Source organism: Pezoporus flaviventris, unplaced genomic scaffold, assembly GCF_033815535.1.
Source record: "Pezoporus flaviventris isolate CSIRO_AGI_PZ_B2104156 unplaced genomic scaffold, CSIRO_AGI_Pfla_v1 ptg000143l, whole genome shotgun sequence".
NCBI lineage: Eukaryota > Metazoa > Chordata > Aves > Psittaciformes > Psittacidae > Pezoporus > Pezoporus flaviventris.
Window position 1 is genome coordinate 1,558,180 of NW_026892691.1, and position 20,163 is coordinate 1,578,342.

The window sequence follows — 20,163 nt, forward strand, 5'->3', positions numbered from 1 at the left end:
GGCAATCCATTCCAGTGCCTCACCACCCTTACAGTAAAGAACTTCCTCCTTCTATCCAATCTAAACTTCCCATGCTTAAGTTTTAACCTGTTACCCCTTGTCCTGTCACTACAGTCCTAATGAAGAGTCCCTCCCCAGCATCCCTATAGGCCCCCTTCAGATACTGGAAGGCTGCTATGAGGTCTCCATGCAGCCTTCTCTTCTCCAGGATGAACAGCCCCAACTTTCTCAGCCTATCATCTTATGGGAGGTGCTCCAGTCCCCTGATCATGACATCTTTACACTTCAAAGACCTGCTTCTTAGTTTTCTCCGTCTGACAGTGGAAATGAAATTAGCTATGAGACACAGCAACAGATAAACCCTGATGGACAGGTGCAACCTCTCCCTGGGAGGAACTGAACTAAAACAAATAGGAATTTAGTTTAAATTGACCAGCAGTGTGGCTCACCAAAAAGCACAAAAAGTACAAGTTCATTTTCAGTAAATTACTGGGGCATTAGATTACAGATCACAAGAATAAACTTTCTCAATGTTTATAGTGTTTTGAGGTCGTTTCTTTAAATGAAAGTGAGATTATCATTCAATGCAGGATTTTAGTGAATAAATACAAGACTCGGAATAAAGCTGGGACAGTGACAGTAACAACGGACACTGTTTATCTCAAGACACAGCTAATGCTACAAGAGCTGTGGACTGAAATGGCACAGAGAGAATAAAATTGACTGAGCAGCAGAGGCAGGCATGTTAGTTACCCTACAAGACAGTAGTTATACACAGTGGAAAGAAGCACACACTTCCAGAGTTTAATTTGACTTTCAAAGACTATCACTGCACCATGAGCATGCCAATATGTATTCATTGATATAAAAGAACATAGTGGGAGTAGTTTACAAGGTAGGTGTCTGAAGTTAGGTCAGGTAAAAGCGAACCCAGGTGACTTATGTTTTTCCTTTGTCCCCAATTATTTGAGAGAAATTTTAGGAAAGGTCTTTCTGATTTAAACTGATGGCAATGTCTCAAAATTCACCCACTTTGAGACATATCAAAAGTTCATAACCTAAGGAAAAAAAAACAACAAACCAACCCAGCACTTAAAACCACTCTTGAAAGTACACAGAACTGCAAACAACTCTCAATGTTGCAAATCAAGTTGCGTTTGAAATCCGTGACACAGACTTTCATCTCTCCCCTCCCTTCCCCAGCAACAGGAAGAACTTGTCTTTCCAAAAACCTGGATCGTAAACTATGCCTCAGGCTACAGTGAGTCAAGGTTTCATATGGGATTGGTTCAGTGGTTGTTGCTTTTTTGCCTTGTGGTTTTTGTTTTTTCCTTCCCCTAAAAAACTACCAGGGGATTTCGGGTGGACTTGGGTAGAGAAAAGTTACCATGTTTTAGAGCTGGTAAAAGAGGAAAAAACTTTTACTAAGAAATAACTACTCTGTACATAATACTTTTTTTGTGCAGTGTGGGGCATTACAATTGGGTATAATTTCCTTTATAGCCAAAGTTGGGTTTTGGTTTTGTTTTTTTTGAAAAGGCAAGTTCTTCTGGCTTATAATGTTAATTCCAGACATTCTTTGAGCTTGGGTTGTGCTCTACTAGTAAGCTTTTATTACAGTTTTTAGCTTTTTAAAAGTTCATATTGCCAAAGTGAATTTAGCTGCCTAGTGGAGTGAGCCTTTAACTCATAATCAAGAACAACAACATTTCAGCAAAAATAGAAACATATTTGAAACAAAGTCATGGAAAATATGTAGTGAGCTGGTTTCTAGATAATATTTAATTGCATCTGTTTGAGACAGTACCTCTTATAGCAATGGATCACCAGGGCAGTTAAAGTAATACTGTGCATGTTAGCCATTATAAAAAAGCCAGACAATTTAAAGTCTCCCTTATTACTCAGCTATTCTGTGTAACCGAGCCTCCTACACTCTATTTCGTATGCGTGCTTTTACCTGGCTATCAAAAGTGTTAATTTATGAAAGCTAGTAGCTTTCAGACATGCTCTGACTTTGGCAGCGAGAACTTACATAGCTTGTCCTAGGTCTAACAAAGAGTCAGAGTCAGATATCTAACACAGGAGTTTTAAATCAAGTTCTTTGATTTCATCACAAGACAGCATTCTTTACCCACTATATATCGTCTCAGTGTTAATTAAAGAGTATGCTGTGCAATTCTACAAACCATACACAGCTAGACAAGTATTACTTTTTCAGGTCATGATTCAAAAACTTATGATTATTCACTTCCCTTTTGTGTTAAGAAACCAAAGCAACACTAAAACTTAACCAAATGTTTTTCATATATAAAAATACACATATTATATATATTGAGACTCTGAGAGAAGTACATTTCAAATCTTTATGCAAATAAAAATGTAATTTCATACATGTTTCTACTCTTGAAAAAGTCCCAAGATAGAACAAAAATGCTTTTTAGTATTACAAGGAAGAACAAAACAAACCAAGCCCTGGATACACTTTGTAGATTGTATCATTAGCTTGTGAGGTACCTTTAGTTTACCAGTGATTTGGCCTAGAATGTCTAGATTGCAAACACTTTTTTATATAGGACTTAAACATAATTTACAATGGAATATGTACAAAATTACAAGGAAACAATAGCACAGTACTCCAATATTTGCATTACAAATCAAAATGTTTATTAATCCTATTTCTCTTCCTAGCTAGCCTCTTTGTTGATCCCAGAGGGAAACATGAGTTGCAGTGCACCGATGAGTCATCATCCATGCATTTGTATCCTGACAACCAGCCATGTACAGGAAAATCTTAACTGTAACTTAGATGCTAAGGGACACAGTTGTAAAAATAATTAGGGTTTTAACATCAGAAGAGGAGCTACATTTTACCACCTCAATCCTTTCTCCAAAATATCATTCAAATTCAAAGCATCCAAACCCAAGCTAAAACTGTTCTTTTCCAAGATCAAAAGTCTAAAATATTGTTCACTCAATAGTAACCTTTGAGATACATTTTTTTTGTTACTATAAATAAAACATAAGACTATTAAAGGAGATTTTTCACAAAACTTCTGGAAAAAAAAAATCAAAACACTTTATTTCCCAATAGTCAACGCTTACGAGCAATTTCCATTCATTCCTCCCACGGGTATTCAGGTGAGTATCCTAGTGGTCAAATGAGAACATATTACCGGGAGATGTTTAATCCCTTCTGATATAAGAATTTTACCTTGCATATATAAATCAAAGTTCATGGATCAGAGAATCAGAGACTGAAACTCACATATCTTATTTTCTAGGCCAGCAGATCTAAATCATTATTACTTTTACATTATTTTATAAAAAAACGTAACAGTTTCAACAGCAATGTGTTAGGTCAAATTCTGTAGCTTTATTGGCAAGGACAGCAAATTAATAGTAAATCACCATTCAAAACACTGAACTAGGCAGGAAGTAGATTAATATTTGAAGTGACTATACCAAACATTTCAACTGCTTTACAAGATTATGCTTTAAAAGTGTCAAAGGCTTAACGGTAAATTGCAATGACACTGTTCAGTAGTTTTAAAAGGCATACTGTTGAAACCTAGTTCCCTTACTCCTGTTCAAGCATTTTAATCCTGAAATATTATACCTCTGAAGCAGCCTTAGAAGAAACCTAACAATTTTATGTATGAGCATGTCGTGGTTTAAACCCCAGACCACCTGAAATAACAGAAAAAGTAGGGAGGTTTCTTCACAGATTTATGTTGGAATCTCATGAAACGTGATCAGCACATCCTACATTTCTACATTCACGAGACTACATAAAATCTTACCAATTTTCAAAGCTGTTCAGCTTAACCAATATGGACATGAAAACAGTTCCACAGTCAGTATTAAAGCATGGATTTTAGATATAGTTCAAGAACAACTTTGGCCAAAAAAAAAAAAAAAAATCAAAAAAAAAAACCACCAAGTCCCAGAAGGATTAAAAAACATCAGCAGCACCTGGATCTGAGAGTTTCTTCAAATTATAGTTCCTGTAGTTTTTTCTGTTATTAGCACATTAAACCAGTATGAGAATACTTTCCTTATCAAATTCATTGGGGTCACATTACCCACTTCCCCTGCACCAAGAATCTTTAAACTGATTTAACCTGATCATTTAAACATTTAAACTGATTTAACTTCCCATTTTCCCTTCCAAGCAGTATAAATATATGGGTATGAAACAGTGGAAGTCTGGAAAGCCATCTGAGGGTGAAGTACACACAGATTGAAGGAAACAAGGAAGTTTCATACAGTTTATGTCAGCTGCAATAGCCTGGAACATTACAAACAAGTGCTAGCCAAAAGCTTTAATGTTCAACTCTATATAAATGCAACAACTTTGGCATTTAGCTCAATAAATACCACACTGTCCAGATTCTACTGGTGAAGGTACTTCAAGTGGTCGTCATTCACACTTAACTTGATACACCTCTGACATATAGGGTGGCACAGAAAAAAAGTGTTAGATGAGCACAATAACTCACTTGTTCCAGTTGAACACTGCATACATTTCTATCTCATGTGAAATAAATAGTGCAACACAGGTACCACATTCTGCCCATTCACAGCTGCAGCCTCAGTTGTCATCTGCCTTTCATCCTTGTTTCCCACATCCCTGGCAGTTACATATGGTATGGAAATTTTTTTTTACCAACATGTCCTTTTATACATTTGCCACTGCCTAACTCCATGCTCTGTTAGCTATGCTCAACTGAACAGACATCCTAACAGAGACAGAAATCACTTGTGAACAGTGGAAATAAAACCACTGATGTTAGCCCTCTACACTAGTGCATTCGCTTAGCAAGAACAACACAGGAATTCCTGGGAACCATCCCTTATAACTTGATCACAATTTTGTTAGCGAAGGCTGAAGTGTGGATTTATCAGTATCTTTGAAGGGCTCTTTGAATTTTGACATGACAGTCATCTTGCTTTCCTCCTGCGTACTGATAACTATTCTACATAGCTTTCAGTAACTTTTATTTAAAGATGGATGCACACATGTCAGTGCAAAGGGGACATTAAAAAGCTTTCTTCTTGCCCTGATCAACATCTTAACAAAAAGAACCTATACATTATGGGTTCCATACCTGTACAACCATATATGGTGCCATTGTATAATAAAACTTGTAGGGATTTTCTTAGTCACACTAGTTATGGAGAAAACATTCTAGCATCTATTAACATTTTGACGTTTCTGGGTTACTTGTTAACAACTTGTTACCTTGATCCCAAAACACACAACTTTGCCTGTTGAAACAAACTACCTGTGAAAGTCAAGAGACCCACTTTCCACAGAACCTACATTCAAAATCACCTATTATGATATTTATTTACCTGGGCTAACCACTTATCATTGTTTAGCGCTAATACTATTGAAATCATTTCAGTTGCAACTTCAGTAAAATAAACTAAAGCCTGAGTCCTCTGTAACAATGTCATTAACATATATGAAATACACCCTTGCATCTGGTCACAGCATAGCTCAATAGATTTTGGTATTAAGAACTTCAAGCATATTTTTTTTCGAATCACCCACTCTGCCAAATTTCTGTAAATTCAAACTCAAATGTGAATTAAACTTTATCAATCCCTGCTTGAGTCACAAAGTTAAACCAAACAAATATTTAAGTCCAGATATGAGAATAAGCCTTCTCATTTTGCAAAAATGTACTCTCATTTAACTACGGTTTTAGAGAATTGTCTAATAGGTCATTATAAAATGAGCTACACGTGTAAAAACATGGACATAGTGCTCTATATGAAATGAAGGCTATGCTAACTGAATAGACTTTAGGTCCTGGGCCTCAAATCCAGGAAAGCATGACTGCTTTAGCCCTGCTTTATCCGTGATCTCCCTAACACATTTCAGGTTAATCAAGTGTTTGTATGCTTTACTAGATCAGGGTGCTCAGATTTCCTTTTTGTTACTGAGTTTAAACACAGCCCATGATGTTGCCTAGGGGATAGCAGTGCGGAGCCCTCACTTTCTGACCACATCAATGAAGTGTGAAATCTGCCATATTTACTCATAAAAATCTCACAATGAAAATTATATCAGGACTACAGACTGTTCTTCAACCTGGTTTTCAAAATGATAAATTAGGAAATTATTTTTATAATTAAATATTACACCCACAAGGACATTATTAGAATTTCATGCAATTATTGGGTTCGGGTGAAGACTTGGCTCCATACCAGACCAGTAACAGAACTCCCAACAGTGAAATTGCATTATGTTACATTAACTGGGCTACTTCCTAAGAATACAATTCTGCCTACAAATAATAATGACGTCTTACTCATCTTATGGTCTGTTAAGATATCTTTTGGCCCACTTTACTGCTTGTAGATTTTCAACCCTGAAATATCTGTGTGAAGGTCCACTGTCAACTACTGGAAAGTCATGTTACTTTACAGAGCACCTACACAGTAATTTTCAAAACCAGTAATAGCTCGTAGGAGCTCGTAGGATCCTTCACAGTGAGGCTGAAAGCGGCAATCTATTTATGACTGGCAGATGGAGAGGAGGAAAGACTGTGAATCCTAGAAGGATGCAACAGCCAGGACTTTGAAGCATTCTATGAAATCTTACAGCCAGAAGTTTTTCATAAACAAGGGCACAAAATACACTGAGGTTGAGTCTTGTATTATTTTAGCAGCATGGACATCAAGACCTTAGATTATTTCTAGTGAGTAATTTGAGATTCTGCAATTTGATCTACTGTGAAATTTCATAAACAGGGCAATCCAGGAGAGAACTTATCAAAAGACTACAGAATGCTGTTTAAGCTACAACAAAGAGTTAAGATTTTATCCTTCTAACATCTGAAAAAGAATGGTGACAATTAATTATTTGCCACAACAGCAGGAAATTCTAGCTTTCTGTATCATACAAGCTTAAATCACACTACAAGGCCAGACCATTTTATTGTGTGGCTGATATCCTGTTGGAAAAAGTCCAAACAATATTTCTCCTCTTAGCTCAACAAAACCATTATGTTGATTGAATCGGAGCCAATATGTGCACTCATGAGCTCGCCAGCTAAGGCAGGAGAAACCTACCTTATTTGTAATTTAGGACAGAACTACTTTTACAGGACTATGGATAAGCTACAACAAGCTTCATCTTAAAGCTGCTATTTTAGGGGTTGTAAGTCCACTTAAAGCTAGCTGTCTCCAAATAAAGTTTTGTTCTAATTCTGCAGACAAGATAAACCTTTCCACAGAAAATTTGGTGGAGAAAAAATAACACTATCATCTCTGGGAGAAAAAAAAAAGAATAATGGCTTTAGATATTTATTAGTAATTTCTAAAATCTCTGAAGGAAGTAGTCTGATTATTCTGGCTGAGCCATCTGAAAGAAACCTACTAGATTTCAACATTTACTGCTATATTCCCATTTCCGATTCAAATACATAGTTAAGATTTCCTTAGTTCTTCACTCTGAGTGCATACCTGCAATCCTGAAGGCCAGCTCTACTTGGGATAGCACAGGAACTCTTGTTAAATTGCCATTTGCTACTGTTCAAGCCAACAGAAATGTTGTCTTAAAGCAGAATCGAACCACAGATTCTTTCATACTCTGTTAATATAAATGCTATCAATGCCTGTCTTCACACGACAGGCCATTTCATGTCACTACAAGTAAATAAATGCTAAAACAAAAACAAAGTCATAAACATACACTGAGATAATTACATCAACACACCTTACTGGTGGTCACACACTTTCAACAAACTTACTAGATAAAATACTAACATGATAGTGTATGGCTTTTCAACTAAACCAGAGTCACAAAAAACCTTGTAAACTATATCCCAAAAAAAATGCTATTCCTTTATCTAAACACTAATGAGCTTCAGGAAGCTTACACAATTGTCAAACTTCTGAATCTCACAGGACACCTCCACATCTCTCAGATGGAGAGATTAACAACTAATCCACTAATCCACTAGTTCCATATCAATCCTCTGCAGAGGTCCTTATAGAAAAATCCAGGCATGGAGTTCTACAGCTTCATTATCTGAAGATAATGAGCAAACTCATTCTGTGAAGCCCATGTTCTCCTACTTAGAAGAAACAGTTTGACACTGGGGTATTTTATGGAGTACAGACTTCCCCTAAGTGTGCATAGTAAAATTAATGTCCAATAAACACACAGAAGAGAATAGTGCATAAGCCACTAAAATTACTTTCTGCCTTAAAAAAAAAAACAAAACACAAAAAAACCAAACCAAACCAAACCAAACCAAAAAACACCGTGAAAAAAACAACACGAACAAGCTTTAGTGAACCAAAGGCTTTATATACTTTAGAATATGAAAATAACCTGTAAACAGCATTAAGAGAACATTCTAGTAAATCATGGCAGTGGTCTTGCTAGGATTTTTTAATACCTTTCATAAGACCTGAGTTAGGTGTCTTTATTTATGTATTAGAATAAATAGGAAAATAAGCTGTTAAATACAGCATTAAAAATAAACAGTTTTTACTCTGTATGCCCTATTATAAATACTAGGCTGCAGCAAGGCAGGTACTCTTCACAGACATTCATCAACTAATATAATGATAACTCATGTTGTATATTACATATTCATAAATGTTTGGCACTTGATTTACACGTTGTTACAGAAGTAACATGAAAACACTAACCACGGACACTGTGAGCCTAGATATTTTGGTGACAGTAGAAATTAAATGCATCAAACCAGTTTATGCATCCACCCTATGTGCTAAACTGATGAATATACTGGTATTCTCATACTAGCTTTTGCATATTTTGTCAGCTTTAATAACTTACCTTCAAGTATTAAAACAGGCTTCCACTTGTATTTAAGTCTGTAGTACGCAGAGGTCCCAACTTTAGTTATTTTTAGCCACCTTAAGATCACCTAGTTCCAACCCCCCTGCCATGGGCAGGGACACCTCACACTAAACCGTCTCACCCAAGGCTTCATCCAACCTGGCACTGAACACTGCCAGGGATGGAGCATTCACAACCTCCCTGGGCAACCCATTCCAGTGCCTCACCACCCTAACAGGAAAGAACTTCTTCCTCATATCCAATCTAAACTTCCCCTGTTTAAGTCTGAACCCATTACCCCTTGTCCTGTCACTACAGTCCCTAATGAAGAGCCCTCCCAGGCATCCCTATAGCCCCTCTTCAGATACTGGAAGGCTGCTATGAGGGCTCCACGCAGCCTTCTCTTCTCCAGCCTGAACAGCCCCAACTTTCTCAGCCTATCTTCATACAAGAGGTGCTCCAGTCCCCTGATCATCCTCGTGGCCCTTCTCTGGACTTGTTCCAACAGTTCCATGTCCTTTTTATGTTGAGGACACCAGAACTGCACACAATACTCCAGGTGAGGTCTCACGAGAGCAGAGTAGAGGGGCAGGATCACCTCCTTCGACCTGCTGGTCACGCTCCTTTTGATGCAGCCCAGGATACGGTTGGCTTTCTGGGCTGCGAGCACACACTGAAGCCGGCTCATGTTCATTTTCTTATCAACCAACACCCCCAAGTCCTTCTCTGCAGGGCTGCTCTGAATCTCTTCTCTGCCCAACCTGTAGCTGTGCCTGGGATTGCTCCGACCCAGGTGCAGGACCTTGCACTTGGCATGGTTAAACTTCATGAGGTTGGCATCAGCCCACCTCACAAGCTGCTCAAGGTCCCTCTGGATGGCATTCCTTCCCTCCAGGGTATCAACCAAACCACACAGCTTGGTGTCATCGGCAGACTTGCTGAGGGCGCACTCAATCCCACTGTCCAGGTCACTGACAGAGATGTTGAACAAGACCGGTCCCAACACCGATCCCTGAGGGACACCACTCGTTACTGGTCTCCAGCCGGACATTGAGCCACTGACCACAACTCTTTGCGTGCGGCCACCCAGCCAGTTCTTTATCCACCGAGTGGTCCATCCATCAAATTGATGTCTCTCCAATTTAGAGACAAGGATGTCGTGTGGGACAGTGTTGAACGCTTTACACAAGTCCAGGTAGATGACATCAATGGCTCTACCCCTGTCCATCAGTTCTGTAGCCCCATCATAGAAGGCCACCAAATTGGTCAGGCAGGATTTCCCCTTAGTGAAGCCATGCTGGCTGTCACCAAGCACCTTGTTGCTTTTCATGTGCCTTAGCATGCCTTCCAGGAGAATCTGCTCCAAGATTTTCCCAGGCACAGAGGTGAGACTGACTGGTCTGTAGTTCCCCGGGTCATCCATTTTCCCCTTCTTGAAAATGGGGGTTATATTTCCCTTTTTCCAGTCATCGGGAGCTTCACCTGACTGCCATGATTTTTCAAATATGATGGCCAGTGGCTTCGCAACTTCATTTCCCAGCTCCTTCAGGACCCGCGGATGGATTTCATCAGGACCCACGGACTTGCGCACGTTCAGATTTTTAAGATGGTTTCGAACCAGATCCTCTCCTACAGTGGGCCCACAAGGTCTTCATTCTCACAATCCCCACGTTTACCTTCCAAGACTTGGGTGGTGCAGTCAGAGTCTTTGCCAGTGAAGACCAAGGCAAAGAAGTCATTCAGAACCTCAGCCTTCTCCAAATCCTGCATAGCCAGTTCTCCTGAGAGCTTCCTGAGGGGGCCTACATTGTCCCTAGTCTGTTTCCTATTCGCTACGTACCTATAGAATCCCTTCCTGTTCTCTTTCATATCCCTAGCCAAGTTTAATTCTAACTGGGCCTTAGCTTTCCTAACCTTGTCCCTGGCTTCCCAGACAACATCCCTGTATTCTTCCCAGGCCGCCTGTCCTTGCTTCCACATTTTATAAGCCTCTTTTTTCCTTCTAAGTTTCCTCAGCTCCTTATCCATCCAAGGAGGTCTCCTGGCCCTCCTGCTGCACTTCCTTCTGGTTGGGATGCAACACTCCTGAGCTTGTAGCAGGCGATTCTTGAATATTAACCAAGAGTCTTGGGCCTCCTTGCCCTCTAGGGCTATATCCCATGGAACCTTACTAAGCAGGTTCCTGAAGAGGCCAAAGTCTGTTCTCTTGAAGTCCAGGGCAGTGAGCTTGCTGCACACTCTTCTCACTGTCCTGAGGATCACAAATTCGAGCATCTCATGATTGCTGCATCCAAGGATGCCCTGGAGCATCACATTTCCAACGAGCCCTTCCCTGTTGGTGAGCACGAGGTCAAGCACGGCACCTCTCCTTGTCAGCTCCTCTATTACTTGCAGAAGGAAGTTGTCTTCCACACAATCGAGGAACCTCCTGGATTGCTTGTGCTGGGCTGTACTGTCATTCCAACAGATGTCAGGGTGGTTGAAGTCTCCCATGAGAACAAGGGCCTGTGAGCATGAGGCTGTTCCTATCTGTCCAAAGAGCGCTTCATCCACAAGTTCCTCTTCATCAGGCAGTCTGTAACAGATCCCCACAGTAATGTCTCCCAGAGCTGTTCTCCCTTTAACCCTGACCCACAAACTCTCTGTGGACTGCTCACCTGTCCCCAGACAAGAGTTCCATACTCTCCAGGCTATCCCTAACATAAAGGGTAACTCCACCTCCCTGCCTACCAGGCCTGTCTTTTCTAAAGAGCCTGTAACCTTCCATTCCAACACTCCAGTCATAGGAGCCATCCCGCCATGTTTCTGTGATGCCTGTTATATCATACCCCCATAGACATGCACACAACTCTAATTCCTCTTGTTTGTTCCCCATGCTACGGGCATTTGCATAGAGGCATCTGAGCCGAGCTCCAAATGAAGCCGGCTCATTGGCTGGAGCGGCTGGAATATCTCTACATTGTTCCAAGGACACCAACACCAAGGTTGTATTCCTTGCTCCAGTTTTTCTCACTGGACTCTGGGACCTGATATTTCTGAGGTCAATCAGCAGACTGCCAGGAAAAAAGAAAAAAGTGAAGAAGGTATTGAGTACCTCAGCCTTTTCTGTTCCCATTTTCACCAAGCCCCTGCTCATCTGGCAGTGGGCCCACATCTGTCTTAATTTCCCTTTTGCTGATTATATACCTACACATAGGCTTTGGCTTTCCTAATCCCATTTTCACACACTTGCACACTGCATCTATATTCCACCTGGGACACCTGCTCCTGCTACCCCCTCATGTATGCTTCCTGTTTGTATTTAACTAGATGATCTTAAGGTCCTTTCCAACCCTAACTATTCTATGATTCTATAACTGTAGTCAATGCTTCCTTGTTTGCCTATGCTTGACTTTTTGCTCATTGAGATGAACAATCCTGGAGCTTAGAGGAAACAGTCCTTGAAAATCACCAGCTCTCCTGGATCATTCTTTCCATGACCATATTTCATGGGATGCTTCCACGTTCCTCAACAAGACAAAACCTGCTCTCCTGAAGTTCAGGGTCCTGCTACTATTTATTCCCTCCTCTTAGGATCTTGAACTCCACTATCATTGCAGGCAAAGCTACACCAAACCTTCACGTCCCTGACCAGTTCTCCCTTGTTTGTACGTATCAGGTTTAGTAAAGTGGCTCCCCTTGTCAGCTCCTCTACCAGCTGTGTCAGGAAGCTACCAGTGCTCTCCAGAAACTACCTTGACTCCTTGTGGCCTGCTGTATTGCCCTTCCAGCAGATTCCAGGGCAGTTCAAGTCTTCCTGTGAGTCCAGGGCCTGCAAGAATAAGGCTTCTTCCAACTGCCTGAATAACGTCACATACTTCTTCCTGATCAGGTGGTCTGCAATAGATGCCCACCACAACACTGCCCACCCTGGTCTCCCTTTTTAATCTTGACTTGTTATGTCTCAGCTAATCATTGGTCCTCAAGCAAAACTTGATGTGTTCCTTCTGCTCCCTCCCCTCATTGCTAACCCAGCCCGGGCTTAAAAAGCCTGCCAGCCATCCACTGCAGCTCCCCAGCGATGTAAGCTATCCCACCACATCTCTGCGATCCCAATTACATCATAGCCCTGCAACTGCAGACAGGTCTTGAACTTCTTCAGGATTAAGCCAAGAATCGCTTTAAAGTCTGTTTTAATTAGCACCTTTAAAATAACCCAGTAATATTGGTGCCCCAAAGAACAATCACATAGACAAAAGAACTCACTCAACAGCAAAAGAGGAAAGGAAAAAACAATCCCATGCATTTTATTGGTATGGATCTACAGTCCCATTACAATTGGCTAAATATGAATTCTTTTGGTTTGAGGTTGGGCTTTTTTTATTTTTATTTGAGGGTTTGGTGGTTTTTTTTTCCTTTTTTTCTCTTTTTTTGTGTTTGTTTTGTTTGGTTGGTTTGGGGCTTTCTTTCTTGGGGGTCTTTTTGTGTGTGTCTTTTTTGTTTTTACTAATACTTCTGGTTCAGTTCACTCAAGATCCTAAGAACAGTTCTGTTTTCTCTGTTACAACTGTTTTCCACTCAAGGATCTAACGCAGGCCTTGTCCTTGGGCTTGTAACTTACTATAGGCAAAGACACATATGACTGAGAAGATACAGGTCTCTTCTTCATGGTAAGAACACTGTCTTCCTTTGGAGGAGGCACATGTACAGGTTTCCAAGGAATGGGATTACAATATGCCGGAACTGGATACAAATTTCCATCAGCACACCCTAAAATGTTTAGAAAACACATGTAACTAAAAACTATTATTTACACTACAAGCTTCATAGTGCAAGCAGTTATAATAATCATCTGGACTAATGAATTCAACAGCACCTGCAGATGAAGACAGCATAAGCACATCATACAATTTCAATTATTTTCTTATTTTTACCAATAACTGGAATACTCTTCATCTCTATTTAAAATAATAAGCAGGTTGGATGCTTAACATTCATAATGCTTAATCATTTGTGTAAAAGCTTTAAATGTCTACTCTGCATTATTTCAAAGCATTTATAAATAAAACTTCCTGCTACCACGTATGCAAAGCTCATATATTTTTCCATCTTTGTCTGTTATTCTTCATTTTACTGAGGAGAAAAAAACACTAATTTTCCACGTATACATTAATAACCTGCAATGAATAACTCAGGGCCCATAAAGCAGTATGAGAAAATACGAAATGAAACAGAAGAAACATGTTTCCCATCAGTCATTTGTAGTGAAACTTCAGTGCATACATCATGGTTGGGTAAAACAGTCTGTAACACATTCTATTGCATGAGCACAGCTGAGTAGAGAACTGTTTCAGAAATCACTTAAACAAGTGATTGCAGCTGTGGGGAAGTAATGAAGGTCCAAAACAAAACATGAGGGCAAGGTATATCACCATTTATAAACATATGGAAGCAAAAGAACTCCACTTGCTTGACACATTTTTCTTAAACATTCAGAGGCTGGAATTTAGATCCCAAAATATTTTCTGTTGACAATTTGAATAATAGCAATTATTTCAATTCTAAAAAAATATAGACAAAAGAATATATATATATTTTAAGCATTAATTAAGCACACAAACATATAATACAATTCTATTTCGTACTGCTCTTCTGCTTTTGTACCATGTGGGATGACAGAAAGTACTAAATAAAGTGAGACTCACAAAACACCCCACTATCAACAGCATTCTCTTTAACAGTTCCCTTTCAAACAAAAAAAAGAATAGGGTTAGAGAAGGCAAGAAGGTACGATCCAGGTGTAAAGCTAAATGGAAAGGAAATCCTAGCTAAGGATGAAGGTTGATTCCCAACTCTTCTTTTTCAGACAGGACTTTAATCAGTCCCTTATTAACTTTTCCAGCTCAAAAAACCACTTCCTTTCTAAGGGGATTCAGGTGTAAGAAGGTGGCACACATCATCTGTAACACAAACACTAACTTTACCAGCATTCTAATGTAACTGATTTGCTTTACAGGAACCACCAATTGATTCTAGTGATTCTTATGCCAAATTAGAAAAATTAGATCAAAATCAGTTATCATTTGGTATGCCACATTATTCTCTCAAACTATGTAATTTTCATCCCAAATAGCACGAAGGGCTACAAGAATGTACAAAGGGCCTCAGAGCAGAAGCTTCTCTGATTTACACCACGAGATATTCATTCCTGTGTGCCAAAATTAGATACTGGAAGAAAATCTTAAATGGGCTTCATTTTACATTAAAAGTTTAGAGGGAAGGAACCACAAACCTAAGTCATGGCATATACGTAGAAATACAAACCTGTAGTCTTCCCACATGGAAAGCCATAACCATTTAAAACAGGGCGTGGTTTATTTCTAGCATTATGTAGCCATTCCTTAAAGATCTTCTCTGATCTTGTTTTCTTCTCCTGTAGCTCAGCTTCCCTTTCTCTTTCTCTTTCCTAGAAATAAAACAAAAATCTAAGATACTTAGAGACAAAGCCCTGTACGAAATACACAAAATGGTAAAATACATCTTTTGCAGATTCCCAGACTGCTAAGTATATTTCAATGTTTTCAAATACATTTTCCTGACAATAGAAGAGTTACTTTCTTTTTTCTTTAAGTCTTGGAAAAAAAGGAAAAAAAAAAAACCCAAACAAACCAACTTCCACATTAATCCAGTGTTTCTCTGAGAAAAAACTCTAAGAAACCTTTTGGAAGACTATATACAGAAGGTATTCTGAACATAATGGGCAGATGACCAGGGCCTACTGCGCTGCAGTTAGCCTAAAGAGGCTATTGCATCTGGGACAGCCACTCATTCTTTCTCTCATCTACCCATATTCATGCAGCCCTGGGTTAGCTATGACTGTGTTCCCTCCAAGCCTGCAGCAGGCTTGGGGAACCATTAATCAGAAAAAAGAGTAAAACTAATATATTTAGGCACAGCATTTAGATTTAAACTCAGTTTAACTGATACTATGAACATGGCTTATAAGAACTTGCTTAACGAAGACATGTCTAAAAAGAACACACGTGGTTTAAATCTGTTTGACTTTCATTTTCTTGGGTTTCAAAGTCTTGTGCTCTGCATTTTAGAGCTCAGCAGAGACACAGAATCAATTTGTTAATAAGGAAATAAACACCACCAGTACAGAATATTTAAGTGTGTTTTAATTATATGGGAAATTTCAAGATACTGAGAAACTGATATAATTAAGGCCTGAAAATTGATCTGATACAGTTGATGGTATTTTAAAGTTAATCCAAATAAATTATTATATGTACTTGTGAAATACTTACAAATGTGTTCTGCACTTTAAGAACAACTGCTGTAATGTCAAGAGGAATATAGAGAAGTTTTTCTCACCATAATCCTCCCCACACTTAGCTACAACAGTAGTGTAATACTCCTATAATATTACATATTCTACTGAAAAATAAAACTGTAATGTTAATTAAATTAAAATAAACCAATCAATCAACCTCACAGATAAGAGAGCTGGTCACACATTTCATAGTTTTCAGCTATAATCATTACCAATATGTGATATTTCAGAGGAATTCTGGATGATTCCTGCAAGCATAGCCTTGTTAGAGCACTTGCTCTAGTAAACTAGAGTACTTCAAAGGCTGTCCTTTAGGAAGGTTAAAATAAGTAAGAGGTCTTTTGAAACTCACTATGAAAATACATAGGTAATTAATTAATATGAAATAACATTAAAATTATAACTCCTAGAATTAGACTGGTACAGACAGATACAAAGAAAAATGCTTTTCATCAGAAATATGTGCAAATGTAATAGTAATAGAACAGCAGTGCTGGGAGAAAATTGTGCATATATGCAATTGCCTATTTTCTGTCTGGGTCACCCTGAGATACGACAGGTCCAAGTACAATTGCAGGTGGTTTGCAGTAGACTAATAACCAAAATGCATTACTATGCATCTTGCTTTGCAGACTGTACCCCTGCGTCCTTTCAGAAGTTGTAATGTAAATGTGCCCATTCGACACAAGTTCTTTTTCATGTACGACGCTGCCATTTGATAAATTCTACTCAATTTCATCAACCAATACATTTAATAATTCTGTATTTAGGTAACTCCATCCAAATAAATTATTAGTTGATCAATACCTTCTCTTTCTTCCTCTTTTCTGCCTCTTCAGCTCTCTTCTTCTTTAACCATTCTTTATACTTTACTTCAGCCTTTTCTTGTAACTGCATCTTTTCTAGCTCCCTTGTGGCTTTTTCTGCCATTTCTTTGCTCAACTTTCGTTCCTTTTCCCTTCTTTCCTACGTGAAATAGATTGAATAAACAGAACAGAAACTTTTCAGTAATTTCAATAAGCAATTCTTAAGAGTACTACAGTTCATTGTATTACACAGTATCACAGTATGCTAGAGATTGGAAGGGACCTCGAAAGATCATCTAGTCCAATCCCCCTGCTGGAGCAGGAACACCTAGATAATGTTACACAGGAATGTGTCCAGGCGGGTTTTGAATGTCTCCAGGGAAGGAGACTCCACAACCTCCCTGGGCAGCCTGTTCCAGTGTTCCGTCACCCTCACTGAGAAGAAGTTTCTTGATTACAAATAAAATTATCATAGACCTGAGAAAAAGAAACATTGTAAGGTCTTTGAAAACAGAATCAATCATCACCAGGTCCCAGATAAAATAATTTTAAACATAGAAAACTGTCACAAAATATGATACAAAAATTACTTTCAGGACTCCTTTTGCTATGATGTTTACTACTTTGTTTGATTTAGTCAACATTTTTTAAAACACTTCAGACACTTCTCAGTTTTTCTGGGGAAGAAATACAGGTTGCAGTTCTTGACAATGACATGTTAGGTTTACTTTTCAGTGAATCCAGAGCAAACTACAGTTCCAAATGGAAGTCAGACAACTTGTCCCCTTCTGAGAGTCACTGAGACATGCAGATTGTTCAGGACACAAAACCATAAACTGACACAAAAATAACACAGTTCATGTTTTATGTTTTATGTTCGTGTATTCTCTACATTTATTTTATTCTTTAGTCTATTTGCATACCAACTTCTATGAATCCATCTACATATTTATCCTCTTAAATGATGAAAGGGAAAATAAGAAAACACCTTTTAGGGTAGGCAAAAAGTGGCAACTGCGTGAAGTGAAACTGCTATATAATTGTATAATTTGAAAGATACAATGCACAGAGGTTTCATTCACTTCTGCATCTTTTCAATGTTTTGAGGACCATTCTGTAAGCAAACAAGCACATACAGATAGCCTTTTCTTGATCTGAGCAGGAGGTATTTTCACTGGAAGACCAACAATAGCTCTCCCATCCCTTCCTTTTCATAACCTTTATCAGATGTCTGGGATTCTACTCATACAGCACTATTTCTGCTCAGTTTGCTTAGCTCTGAAGAATCTGCATACACACATAAAGGTGAAGATATTTACCAGACAAGCTGCGCACATGACTCGGAAGAGAGGCAGAAGATTTGACATCAGTTTCCACTTCACAGAAAAGAACTCTTGAATAAAAATATTTTTCTTTTAAAGAATCTTTTTTTCTTTTATGCATACTTCTCTTGAATAAAAGGAGATGTGTAGTTTAGCAGAACTTATGCTGACTCAAGAATGATTCCAGTTGGCAGTACAGAAGTCAAGAGCCTAAAACTACAACTGCAAAGTATAATAAATAAATGAAAAAGCAGAAAACCACACAAGAGCAGGAATATTCATCCCATTTTACCTCTTCTAAGCTATGGGTCTTACACAAAAAACATGAAAATAAATATAGGAAAAAACTGAAAAAGAAAAAAAATAAATAATGGGCCCCTTCCATAGCTAGGGGGATTGTTCAATAATGGGCAACAATTACAAGCAGAAAATAGCCTAAAAACCTTTCTGAAGACTGTAATCAAAAGGCAGGGAATCTTCTTAAATTATCTTTACTCACAGTACTTCAGATGAGCGTAGCTACTATCTAGGCTGACCCAAAGTTAAATTAGGTCCTATGCAAACAACGATATACCACGCATGCTACCATGAAAGCTACAACTGTTGCTAAATGTTACTTCCAGTGAGACATCCTCAAGATGGGGAGGCTCTCTGAAGAACTGCAGCCTTTGTAGCTGCCTAGAAATTATTCTGCAGACAAATCAGAAACGTTTCCTCTTTCCTTATGCACAGAACAGCTTTTCATTCATAAAGTTAGTATAAACCAAATTCCCAGCTGCTTTAATAACCTGTTTAATGCCAAGCTCCTGTCACCCTGGCCTTTTCAAGCTCTTCCCCATCCTAACTACTTTGCCTCACACAAACCTATCAAAAATGCTAGGAATGTGCATATTAATGTCCATGCTATTCAGTCCTCCTTTCACTCTCCTTACACATTATATGGGGGGAGGGAAATTATGTAATTTGTTTGTGCTTGGTGTTGTCAGATTGGGTTTTAAAAATTCTCTTTCATCCTGCATTCCAAACAGACATAATCTATTCACTAAGCCACTAGTAAAATTTACGTACATTTTAAAATATGATTACAGGTATTACATAAATTAAAGTATTGATTGTAAAACATCCAATTACCCATTGCAAGAAAGGTTTGTTCTCCTTCCACTCCACCCCAGCACATTATTAAGGAGAAATGATACAAATCTGCCCTGCGGGTTTACTGCTCTGGGCTGTGATCCTATCAAGCCTTAGAAACTACTGAATCCTGAGCTAAGTCACTTAATTCCCCACCCAAAACAAACCCAGCTGTGCCACAAGCAGAGGTAGTGACTCAGTAGATAGCATGTGTGTCACTGAGTCAGTTCCAATGCCTCATCAGCAGAACTACTAACTTTTCAAGAAAAATCAGACCTCTGTGTATGAGGAGAACTGGCAGAGGAATTTAAAATTCAAAGAAGCATTCCACTTTCTTCCTAACAGAAGGTAGAAATATGAAATAATTGTCCAGGCAGAAAAAAGCCCAATTGCCATTGAAACAGGAACAATGTGGGGAAAATTAATAAAATATATGAGAGGCTGGAAAGGGTACAATACAGAGCTGCTTTCTGTTCCACATTTTCTATGTGGGTGCCACTGAACAGATATCTTTCCAGAAATTAATGTTGGGGTTTATATTTTTTAAGATACTTCTTATGGCAATCCTTTCCCATTTTCTGGTCTGCAAAACATAACAACACTTTTCATAGATAACTGACGGTTCTATTTTACAGCTGTTTGCTCTGACATCTTAGCTACCACATGCTAGCATTATTTGATGCTGACTGATGGTAAAATGTAGGAAAAGTCCACATTACTAGCAGCAGAACATACATCCAAATTTCCCTGTTTATCGTCATAATA

At 38.8% G+C, this 20,163-nt stretch overlaps 1 protein-coding gene across 3 annotated transcripts in view; it reads right to left on the minus strand.

The window, feature by feature from the left end:
- Positions 1-1,308: 1,308 nt before the first annotated feature.
- Positions 1,309-20,163, minus strand: part of CCDC34 (coiled-coil domain containing 34) — a 31,874-nt gene continuing 13,019 nt past the window's right edge. The window contains exons 4-7 of one of the 3 annotated variants that reach the window (XR_009747718.1): positions 16,947-17,105; positions 15,128-15,269; positions 13,311-13,573; positions 1,309-1,331 (exon numbers count right to left, since the gene is read on the minus strand). Coding sequence is in view for 2 of the 3 variants with exons in the window: in XM_061479158.1 (XP_061335142.1) it covers positions 13,365-13,573; positions 15,128-15,269; positions 16,947-17,105 (510 nt within the window). In the remaining variant the exon portion in view is untranslated. Of the gene's footprint in view, positions 1,332-13,235; positions 13,574-15,127; positions 15,270-16,113; positions 16,224-16,946; positions 17,106-20,163 lie in introns of those variants that run through there. The other 2 variants (XM_061479159.1, XM_061479158.1) reach the window with 2 other exon arrangements.